This window comes from Halichoerus grypus, chromosome 9, assembly GCF_964656455.1.
Source record: "Halichoerus grypus chromosome 9, mHalGry1.hap1.1, whole genome shotgun sequence".
NCBI classification, from domain to species: Eukaryota; Metazoa; Chordata; class Mammalia; order Carnivora; family Phocidae; genus Halichoerus; species Halichoerus grypus.
In genome coordinates this window covers 71,956,632-71,969,133 of record NC_135720.1, presented here as the reverse complement: position 1 = coordinate 71,969,133, position 12,502 = coordinate 71,956,632, and the positions used below count along the sequence as shown (strand labels likewise).

General features: G+C 35.1%; 1 protein-coding gene across 8 annotated transcripts in view; it reads right to left on the bottom strand.

The window, feature by feature from the left end:
• Positions 1–12,502, bottom strand: part of SNX14 (sorting nexin 14) — an 88,965-nt gene that overhangs the window by 24,717 nt on the left and 51,746 nt on the right. For 6 of the 8 annotated variants that reach the window (XR_013441189.1, XR_013441188.1, XM_078055025.1 and 3 more), the window contains 5 exons: positions 6,006–6,161; positions 5,282–5,406; positions 4,723–4,781; positions 2,695–2,721; positions 198–330 (listed from right to left, as the gene is read on the bottom strand). Coding sequence is in view for 6 of the 8 variants with exons in the window: in XM_078055025.1 (XP_077911151.1) it covers positions 198–330; positions 2,695–2,721; positions 4,723–4,781; positions 5,282–5,406; positions 6,006–6,161 (500 nt within the window). In the remaining 2 variants the exon portion in view is untranslated. The remainder of the gene's footprint in view (positions 1–197; positions 331–2,694; positions 2,722–4,722; positions 4,782–5,281; positions 5,407–6,005; positions 6,162–12,502) is intronic. The other 2 variants (XM_078055028.1, XM_078055029.1) reach the window with 1 other exon arrangement.

The following is a 12,502-nucleotide window of genomic DNA, read 5'->3' as shown; positions in this document are numbered from 1 at the left end:
GTTAACTTAGTGCTCAGGATCTTTACAAATTAGATTAGCACCATGAAACTATAATAACTAATGAAAAAATAAGGGATAGAAAAGAAGTCTGAAATAAGTAAAATAAAGGAGAGAGAAAACAAAATAAGCATGTCCAATTTTTATGCCATTGTAGGTCTGAATTTATACATATATCAAATTGAAGAATTTTTACTTACAAAGTCATCTTCACCTTCAGCTAACCCATAATTAGGCAACATAGCTCCTTCCATTGTGGTACTTTTAAATACTCCTTTAATTTTGCTACCTATTCTGCTGATTCCAAATGATTCTCCTCTTTTCTGTGTGCTCCTAAATATTAAACAAAAATGTATCAAGTACATAGCGAATTATCACAACAGTCTAGTTTACTCTAAACAATAAAAATAGCTGTGAAAAGGGTAATCTGAAGATAGAGCTAACATAACTTTTTGGAGTTCTTAGTCATAGATTGAGTCCCAACATCTCAGAAGACAAAAGTGACAAAACATTTAAAGTTTAAATTTGGGGGTACGAATAAATGGGACAGTATTTACTAATAAATGTTTGGAATTTACCTACTATTTAAAACATTAACTGAACTAAAATGTTTTAAAAGATGAGAGCCCCCTAGTGGTACACAGTCCTTACTGCCATACATATTTTGAAATAAAAAATGTGGTAAGAACAACATTCAAAACAATGTATCCATTTAGAACTGCACTGCTAAAATAACATAGTGTAACAGAAAAAAAATATAAAACTATGACCTTCTCAGTCCTTCATTTTTAGACAGACCTAAACAAAAAACTTCTGTCCTCTGTGACTGAAAATTTTTAAGCAAATTTCAACTTTATAATCATACACTCAAAAGAGGAATGAAGTATAAAATGCATCTTACTTAACTTCGAAGTAACAAAAAAAAAAAGATAAAATGCCAAAGGGAATGGTTAGCAATAAACATAAGTAGGAAAGCAAATGTAGCCTAAGGAAGCAGCCTGCTCTGACATGCATATTAAATATTGGTTTTATAATTTTTTTCAAAAGTAAATTTCTAAAAGCAGAAATAGCTGGAAAGCAACAACAAAAAATAATCCAAAAAGCAGCAAAAATTTCCTCCACTACAGCCTACTGTCCCATGTTTCAACAAAGAAAAGCAGACCTTTTACCCAATTTAAAACTCATGCTCACTATGTAATGCTGCCCATACAACAGATACCCTTAAATAAAAATGACTATTTTAAAATCCAAAAAAGTTTGCTATGGATGCTTAACTTAATGGACAGCTATTATTCCCACAAGCAAAATTTATTTACTGAAATAACACAACAATTACAGAAATAAAAATAAATTGATCAAGTTTCAAATATACCTGGTACATTAATGACATGCATTTTATACAAGTCTAAGGAGCAAATCAGACTTATTTTAAAACTGGAAAAACTCTAATAAACAGTTAGTAGTAAAAAGGGTACTTAAACCAGAAGATTATTTTATTTAAACAAGCATTCAATCTGGTTTTTTTAAAATCCAGAACTGTAAACACAATTCTCTCTAATAGAGTGTTTCCAAAACCAATTATGAAAATGTTAACAAAATATTACTAAAATCTCTAGGACTTAGATTATACAAAATTGGGCTTTTTGAAATCTGACATTTTTTTAAATACCTCACTTCTGATTATCCCCAGAAATACACAAATACTGTACTTCTTGCTTTAAAAAAAAAAAAGTTCTTTAAACACAAGTAATTCTAAAAGTAATTTAGCAAAACCAATAACAAAAAAATCAATCAATCAATCAATAGCTTTGAACAGATGGATACTAGCTTTTTATTTTATTTTAAACTGACATTTTTATTTTATGACATGTATCATGCTATTTCAAAAAGGAGATATCCAGGGGGGCCTGGCTGGCTCAGCTGGTACAGCCTGAGACTCTTGACCTCAGGGTTGTGAGTTCAATCTCCACACTGGGCATGGAGTCTACCTCAAAAAATAGATAAAATCTTTAAAAAAATAAATAAATAAAAAGAAAGAAAACAAAAAGGAGATATCTAGAATCAAATTAGAGGTTAAATTTAAAAGGATATCCCAGGGACACCTGGTGGCTCAGTGGGTTAAGCCTCCGCCTTTGGCTCAGGTCATGATCCCAGGGTCCTGGGATAGAGTCCCACATCGGGCTCCTTGCTTGGCAGGGAGCCTGCCCCTTTCCCTGCTTCTGCTCTTTCTCTCTCTTACCCTCTCTCAAATAAATAAATAAAATCTTAAAAAAAAAAAAAAGATAATAATACAATACAATAAGATGAAAACAGAGAGGGAGGCAAACCATAAGAGACTCTTAACTATAGGAAACAAACTGAGGGTTGCCAGAGGGGAGGGGGGGGGATGGGGTAATTGGGTGATGGGCAGAAAGGAGGGCACATGATGAGCACTGGGTGTTATACGCAACTGATGAATCACTAAATTCTACCCCTAAAACTAATAATACAGTATATGTTAACTAAATTGAATTTAAATAAAATATTTTTAAAAAATAAATAAATAAAAGGATATCCCAAATAGTTGATATAAAGGCAGTAGTAATAGCAGTGTTTCCTTTTTCCCTTTTTGTTGTACTTAGGTTGTTTTGGACATATTTTCTGAACTTAAAAAGATAATTTATATAGAAAAAAATCACATGCTGTCTCAAGACTTACCGAAAATCATCCAAACTTAGGCTACCTCTGCAGTAACAGATAAGTGAAATTATATAAGGAAAGGAGAGAGAGAAAGCCCAGATATTAAACAAGTTTCACTTTAGAAAACAAAACAAAATTTAAAAGCTTTAAAGGTTACACAACTGGATAGCATTTATCTTTGCAAAGGGAAAGAATTTGTATAACATAATAAAGGAAAGAGAAAGCACCATGGCTGTGGGGGGGGGTGGGAATTGGGGGTATGAATTCTAGACCATTAAAAAAAAGTTCTTAAACTACTATGTCAGGAAATAACTGTATTTTTTGCCCTCATTTAGGCACACCATTTGTTTGATATGGTGGAAAGTATGCAGACTAAGCCACCAAAAACTTGGCACAGAAAACAAACTCAGTGTTTTCCAACATGAAATTCAAGTCTGTATTAAATATAATTATGTATGCTTCACACATTTTGAAATATATGTTTTAAGCTAAGAAACAAAGTGAACAAAAGAAAGTCCCTAAATATATTTTTTAAGTTATCCTTTGAGTATGGAAGAAACAGAACAACAGGTTAACATTAATATGCATTAAAATTTTTACTTTTAAAATACAATTAAACAGAATATAGACATAAAATATATGAATAAATATTTTACATATTTTAAGTCACTTAGCAAATTAGCAATGCTACTCTAAATTTTCAATGAAAGAATGTTAAGTAAGTCTTTTACTTATTTTATATAGGTAAATGAGTAAGTATCACAGAAGCAGAGTCCTGACAAGACTGATAGTTAATATTAAAGTCAGGTCAATATAAAGAAAAACATACTTTTAAAGACCATAATCAGTACACACAATGTAAAGAGTCCATATTTTCTTCCTGTTTATCTTATATTTTAAAGAGAGCAAAATTAGTGTAGTATGTTGGAAGACAACCAGGTGTTCTCAAAGTGGCAAAGAAAGCTTTCCAGCTCTGAAGTTATGACCCGGACTTAGCTCCTCGGCAGGCTTATAAGATCCAAGAACCACTTTCCCCTAAATGGTCCTATACAGGAGAGTGATTAAGCTTAATATTCTACTATGGCACTCCAAACATCCTGTCTATAAACAGAAATAAATTCCACCTGCTTCTCAAATGATGCTGGAAAATTTGATAAGTCTTAAAAAAGTATTCAAATAAAAGAAGAGGTATTTGGATTGGATAAAGTATGCTATTTTAAATAACAAGGATAGAATTTTTGTTAAGTCAGTGTTTCATGACTGTAATATATAAATTCAACAATCAAAAAATTCAAATCTGTTTCTACATCCCTTGGTTAATGTCAAAAAATACAATATATCCTCCTCATGGCTAAGGTTTTCACATTTTTCCTTGTTCTATCTAAAAACACTCCAGTTTCTGACCTACTTGTGCCTTTGTACCACATCTCCAACTTACTTATATATTAGATTCTTGCTCAAACTGGAAGGTGTTGAGAGCAATGTGAATATCTATTCTGTGGACTGATAGATTTGATATCTATGTCAATTTTGTATGTACAACAATATAAGGGCAAATCAAGACATTACTTATCCAGTTTATAAATGGATAAAGCTCTCTTTTCTGTTATTTCTCTGAGTTACATAACTATGGCACATATATTTCCAGAAAGGGAAAAGGGAAAGGGAGAAAAACCTCTCCACATTTGTAACCAGTAAGTACTCTAATAAAAAGTATTCTCCAGGGGGAAAAAAAGCTGTCTAAAATTGAGTTATCTATAGATTTCATTTATGCATGTAGTCCATAAGAATCCAATAAAGCAGGTGATCAAGCACTAATATGTATTAATTATGATATTAGGAAGGCAATGGTGTGTACCTTGTTAAGTTTTTCTAAAAGAATTTCAGGCATTTTCAGGTTACTATATACAGTACAACTCTATAATAACTTAATAAAATGTCTACTTATGTAGCAATGGCACCACATAATCAAAAAAGAACAGACACAAGAATAATGAGCAACAGCAAGTACAAAAACAAACCATACAGATGACTTACCATACCTACCTGTTTAATTTTGAATTGCGTGTTGGTGATTCTGCACCTCTTAAAAGTTGCCTGAAATACTTTAAAAAAAATTATGATTAATCTATTTTATATTAAAACATGCTATTTTACCATACTACTTTCCACTTTAAAGAAAACAAAATTTAAATCAAGTGAAAACAACCATAGGCAAATAAGAGTAAGGATTATAATACTGCAAATGGAGATATTCAGGTGATTTGATTTCCACATGTCTGTAAATAATGTATGTAAAAGTAGAATGGAGTTTCTGCATCACCACAGTATTATAAACCCACTCAGGCATATGGCAAATCAGGTAGACCAATTTGGTCACAATCTACCTAATCAGATATATACAAATAAGGTTTTGGTATTGAGAATTTTTACAGTAAACTTCTAATCTCCGTTAATTTCTGTAGTGAAAGAGTATTCACTTTTTAAATTAATCATATTTTATTTCTCTGTTTAGTTTGTTATTTGAATCACTCAACTATTGATATCAAAGCCACTATGAAATTTTGAAGAAAAATCCTTAAACAAGATTAATATTTTGACTTACCTCATCACTGTGGCAGAACATAGGAGTAAACACATTCTCCAAGAGAGACAGTACATGTTCATATGCTTCAAAAAGACATCTCATAGTTTGAAGTTTAACAACATCTATATATGGGCCTTCAGCAACTATTAAAAAAAAAATTACATTGTAGAAATTGTTTATGAATACCATAAATACATTATATATTAGTTTAAAATAACAGTGAGAGAGGGGCGCCTGGGTGGCTCAGTCATTAAGTGTCTGCCTTCGGCTCAGGTCATGATCCCAGGGTCCTGGGATCGAGCCCCGCGTCGGGCTCCTTGCTCAGTGGGGGGCCTGCTTCTCCCTCTCCCTCTCCCACTCCCCCTGCTTGTGTTCCCTCTCTAGATATGTCTCTTTCTGTCAAATTAATTAATTAATTAATTAATTTAAAAAAAAAAAAAAAAAAAAAACAGTGAGAGAGCATACAAACAGTCCTAAAACTTTGTTTTGCAGAAAAGCCACTTGTAAGGTATAAAAAGGATGAGGAATCAGAACCACCAAGCTACAATTCTGGCAAGTATTAGTTAGGTGAATTGTGAGTCAATTTCTTCATCAAAGCTTTCATCTTTTTAGTTAAATAGGAAAATGGCTACCTGTGCACCTCACACAGCTGTTGTAATAATAAACACTGAATACAGGAGAAAATTCTGAAAACGTTAAAATTTGTAAAAGGGCTATATTCTCATCAATATCTTTGACTTACTTTTTTGAATCTCTTCTACAATAAAGGGATCAAATCGAATTTTGTCTATACTTTCATCCAAACAATATGTTTTATAAATCTTCTGCAATTCTTCATGAAGAGAAAGCATTTCATCATTTGATAACTCTGGTCGTAAAATTCTATCATTGAATTCCTCTAGCAAATTAGGAAAAAGAAAAAATGAATTATTTCAATATAAAATAATACAATATATAATATACTCTTCCCAGTCTTATTGTAATCAATATTAAAATCAACAATTACAATCTATTCATCATTTTAAGCTTTCTAAAAAAATTTAATTGGAAATAAAATTATTACCTAGATGAATGAGAAACTCAGTTAACCAAATATTTTATATGACAATATAAAATATGTAAATACTTGCACAACAACACGAATTTCTAAAATTTAGAATAGTATATTTAAAGAACGTATTCGATTAATTGTTTATACCAAGGGGCTTTAATATTTTGAAATCCAATTCACTAAATAACAGTGAAACCTAAGGTTTTTTAAGTTCCAGTCAATGTTTTTATTTTTATTTTTTTAAGATTTTATTTATTTATTTGACAGAGACAGAGACAGCAAGAGCAGGAACACAAGCAGGCGGAGTGGAAGAGGGAGAAGGCTTCCCGCCGAGCAGGAAGCCCGATGTGGGGCTCGATCCCAGGACCCTGGGATCATGACCTGAGCCGAAGGCAGACGCTTAACGAATGAGCCACCCAGGCACCCCACAGTCAATGTTTTTAAACAATATTTCCTTCTATCATGGAGACTATAGACTACTAATGGAGCTGGGTGTGTAAAGAAATTAATCTTTTTTTCTAAAATCACAGACGACAGCAGAACAGACAAAATATTAACTGCCTTTCCTTATTACAAGAGGTATTTACATGGAGTTCACCCCCTAATTTTTAATTATCCAACTGAAACATAAAGAGGAAATGAAATAGTTTTTAAAAAAGGAAAAGAACATGTATGATCTTGGGATAATAGCCAATTCATATAACTGGAGCCTTGAAGGGAAAGGAGGGGAAAAAAAACGAGGCAAAATATCTAAAGAGATAACAGACACGAATTTTCTTTCTTTCTTAGATTTTTAGAGAGGGAGAGGGAGAGAGAGTGTGAGTGGTGGGGGTGTGGGGGAGGATAGGGGGAGAAAAGAGAGAGAATCCCAAACAGGCTCCATGCTCAGAGTGGAGCCCAACACAGGGCTCAATCTCACGACTGAGAGATCTTGACCTGAGCCAAAACCAAGAGTCAGACACTTAACCAACTGAGCCACCCAGGTGCCCCAACAGCCAAGAATTTTCAAAAGTGATGAAAGACACCAACCTACATATTCATGAATCTCAGTAAAATCCAAGCAGAACATATAAAAAGAAAACTACACAGTATAGTCAAATTTCTGAGAACCAAAAATTAAGAGAAAATTGTAAAACCAGCCAGGGAGAAAGGGGATATTATAAAAAGAGGTGCATACATAAGAATGGCAGGTAATTTCTCCTTAGGAGGAATAGTTATTGGGGCACCTGGGTGGCCCAGTCGGTTAAGTGTCCAAATCTTGATTTCTGCTCAGGTCATTATTTCAGGGTGTTAAAAGAAAAACCTGTCAATCTAAAATTCCATATTTGGTAAAAATAGCCTTCAAAATGAAGACAAAATAAACATCTTTTCAAAAAGACAAAAACTGATAGTCCAAGATGGCAGAGGAGTAGAAGACCTAAGTTTCGTCTCCTCCCAGGAATTCAGCTAGATCGCTATCAAATCATTCTGAACACCTGCAAACTCAACCTGAGATGTAAGAAAAGAATAACTGCGACTCTACATAAAGAAAGATGACCACTTTCTGCAAGAATGACAAGACGGAAAAACTCACCTCAAGAAAGAGAACAAGAGGCAGTACTAACTGCCAGGGACCTAATCAGTATGGATATAAGTAAGATGTTGGAACTAGAGTTCAGGATAATGATTAAAAAGATAATAGCTGGGCTTGAAAAAAAACAATGGAAGACACAAGAGAATCCCTTTCTGGAGAAATAAAAGAACTAAAATCTAATCAGGTAGAAATCAAAAAGGCTATTTATGAGGTACAATAAAAAATGGAGGCTCTAACTGCTAGGATAAATGAGGAAGCAGAGCGAGTTAGTGATATAAAAGACCAAATGATGGAGAATAAAGCAGCTGAGAAAAAGGGATAAACAACTACTACATCATGAGCAGAGAACTCGAGAGATAAGTGATGCCATAAAGCGAAACAATATTAGAATAATTGTGACCCCAGAGGAAGAGGAAAGAGAGAGAGGGGGGCAGAAGGTATTTGGAGCAAATTATAGCAGAGAACTTCCCTAATCTGGGAAAAGAAGCAGGCATTCAAGTCCAGGAGACAGAGAGAACCCTCCTCAAAATCAATAAAAATAGGTCACACTTCAACATAGAATAGTGAAGCTTGCAAATCTCAGAGACAAAGAGAAAATCCTGAAAGCAGCTCAGGGGGAAAAGAGGTCTGTAACCTATAGGTGTAGAAACATTAGACTGGCAACACACCTAACCACAGAGACCAAAAGACCAGAGAGCACTGGTATGACATATTCAGGTTGCTAAATGAGAAAAATATGCAGCCAAGAATACCTTGGCCAGCAAGGATGTCATTCAAACTAAAAGGAGAGATAAAAAGCTTCCAGGACAAATAGAAACTAAAAGAACTTATGATCACTAAACCAGCCCTATAAGAAATATTAAAGGGGATCCTTTAAGTGAAGAGAGAGCCCAAAAGTAACATAGACCAAAAAGGAACAGAGATAATATACAGAAAGTGACTTTATAGGTAATACAAGGGCACTAAATTCATATCTTTCAATAGTTACTCTGACTGTATATGGGCTCAATGCTCCAATCAAAAGACACAGGGTATCAGACTGGATAAAAAAGCAAGACCCATCAAAATGCCGTCTCCAAGAGACTCATTTTAGACCCACAGATACCTCCAGATTGAAGGTGAAGGGGTGGAAAACCATTTATCATGGTAATGGACATCAAAAGAAAGCTAGGGTAGCAATCCTTATATCAGACAAACTTGATTTTAAACCAAAGATTTTAATAAAAGATGATGAAGGACACTATTATCATAATTAAAGGGTCTATCCAACAAGAATATCTAACAATTGTAAATATTTATACCCCTAACATGGGGCATAAATTATATAAAGCCACTAATAACAAAATTAGCACATTCATAATAATACAGTAAGTAGGGGACTTTAACATCCCCCTCACTGCAATGGACAGATCATCTAAGCAGATCAAAAAGGAAACAAGGGCTTTAAAGGACACACTGGACCAAATGGAGTTCACAGATACATTCAGAACATTCTATCATAAAGCAACAGAATACACATTCTTCTGGAGTGCACATGGAACATTCTCCAGAATAGATCACATACTGGGTCACAAATCAAGTCTCAACTGGTACCAAAAGACTGGGATCATTCCCTGCATATTTTCAGACCACAATGCTTTGAAACTTGAACTCAAGTTTCAAAGAGACTAAAGAGCATCCTACTAAAGAATGAATGGGTCGGGGCAACTGGGTGGCTCAGACAATTAAGTGTCTGCCTTTGGCTGGGGTCGTGATCCTGGGATCAAGCCCCACATCGGGTTCCCTGCTGAACAGGGAGCCTGCTTCTCCCTCTCCCTCTGCCTGCCACTCTCCCTGCTTGTATTCTGTCAAAATAAATAAAATCTTAAAAAAAAAAAAATGAACTGGTCAACCAGAAAATTAAAGAAGAATTTTAAAAATTCATGGAGGGACACCTGTGTGGCTCAGTCAGATAAGCGTCTGCTTTCAGCTCAGGTCATGATACCAGGGTCCTGGGATTGAGCCCCGCGCTGGGCTTCCCTGCTCAGCAGGGAGCCTGTTTTTCCCTCTCCCTCTGCCCCTCCCCCTGCTTGTGCACGCACATGCTCTCTCTCCCAAATAAATAAATAAAATCTTTAAAAAAAATTCATTGAAACAAATGAAAATGACAAACAACTGGTCAAAACCTTTGGGATTCAGCAAAGGCGATCCTAAGAGGGAAGTACATAGCAATACAAGCCTTTCTCAAGAAACAAGAAAGGTCTCAAATACACAACCTAACCTTAAACCTAAAGGAGCTGGAGAAAGAACAGCAAATAAAGCCTAAACCCAGAAGAGAATTAATAAAGATGAGAGCAGAAATCAATGAAATAGAAACCAAAACAACAGTAGAACAGATCAACAAAACTAGGAGCTGGTTCATTGAAAGAATTAATAAGAATGACAAAACCCTGGCCAGAATTACCAAAAAGAAAACAGAAAGGACCCAAATAAATAAATTCATGAATGAAAGAGGAGAGATCACAACCAACACCAAAGAAATACAAACAATTATAAGAACATATTATGAACAACGATATGCCAACAAATTAGGCAATCAGGAAGAAATAGATGCATTCGTAGAGACATATAAACTACCAAAACTGAAACAGGAAGAAACAGAAAACATGAACAGACTCATAACCAGCAAGGAAATTGAAGCAATAATCAAAAATCTCTCAACAAACAAGAGTCCAGGGCCGCATGGCTTTCCAGGAGAATTCTACCAAAAATTTAAAAAGAATTAATACCTATTCTTCTGAAGCTGTTTCAAAAAATAGAAATGGAAGGAAAACTTCCAAACTCTATGAGGCCAGCATTACCTTAATCCCAAAACCAAAGACCCCACAGAAAAGGAGAATTACAGACCAATATCCTGATGAATATGGATGCAATAATTCCTACCAAGATAACAGCCAATAGAATCCAACAGTACAATAAAAGGATTATTCACCATCTAAGTGGGATTTATTCCTGGGCTGCAAGGTTGGTTCAACATCCACAAGTCAATCAACGTGATACGCTACTTTAATAAAAGAAAGGACAAGAACCACATGATCTTCTCAACAGATGCAGAAAAAGCATTTGACAAAGTACAGCATCCTTTCTTGATTAAAACTCTTCATAGTGTAGGGATAGAGGGAACATACCTCAATATCATAAAAACCATCGACCAAAAGCCCACAGCAAATATCATTCTCAATGGGGAAAAACTGAGAGCTTTTCCCTTGAGGTCAGGAACACAGCAGGGATGTCCACTCTCACGACTGCTATTCAACATAGTACTAGAGGTCCTAGCCTCAGCAATCAGACAACAAAAAGAAAAGGAATCCAAATCAGCAAAGAAGTCAAACTCTCACTCTTAGCAGATGACATGATACTCTATGTGGAAAACTCAAAAGACTCCACCCCAAAATTGCTAGAACTCATACAGGAATTCAGTAAAGTGGCAGGATATAAAATCAATGCACAGAGGGGCGCCTGGGTGGCTCAGTCGTAAACGTCTTGCCTTCAACTCAGGTCATGATCCCAGGGTCCTGGGATCGAGCCCCACATCAGGCTCCCTGCTCTGCAGGAAGCCTGTTCTCCCTCTCCCACTCCCCCTGTTTGTGTCCCCTCTCTTGCCGTGTCTCTCTCTGTCAAAAAATAAATAAAATCTTAAAAAAAAAAAAAAATCAATGCACAGAAATCAGCTGCATTTCTATACACTAACAATGAAACAGAAAAAAGAGAAATTAAGGAGTAGATCCCATCTACAATTGCACCCAAAACCATAAGATACCTAGGAATAAACCTAACCAAAGAGGTAAAGGATATATACTCTAAAAACTACAGAACACTTATGAAAGAAATTGACGAAGACACAAAATGGAAAAACGTTCCATGCTCATGGATTGGAAGAATATTGTGAACATGTCTATGCTACCTAGAGCAATCTACACATTTATGCAATCCCTATCAAAATACCATCAACTTTTTTCAAAGAAATGGAACAAATAATCCTAAGATTTGTATGGAACCAGAAAAGACCCCAAATAGCCAAAGAAATATTGAAAAAGAAAACCAAAGCCGGTGGCATCACAATCCCGGACTTCAAGCTCTATTACAAAGCTGTAATCATCAAGACAATATGGTACTGGCATAAAAATAGATACATAGATCAATGGAACAGAATAGAGAACCCAGAAATGGACCCTAAACTCTATGGTCAACTAATCTTTGACAAAGCAGGAAAGAATGTCCAATGGAAAAAAGACAGTCTCTTCAACAAATGGTGTTGGGAAAATTGGATAGCCACATGCAGAAGAATGAAACTGGACCATTTCCTTACACCACACACAAAAATAGACTCAAAATGAATGATGAAAGCCCTAAATGTGAGATGTGAATTCATCAAAATTCTAGAAGAGAATACAGGCAGCAACCTCTGTGAGCTCGGCCGCAGCAACTTCTTGCTAGACACGTCTCCAAAGGCAAGAGAAATAAAGGCAGAAATGAACTATTGGGACTTTATCAAGATAAAAAGCTTCTGCACAGCAAAGGAAATAGTTGAGAAAACCAAAAGACAACTGACACAATGAGAGTAGATATTTGCAAA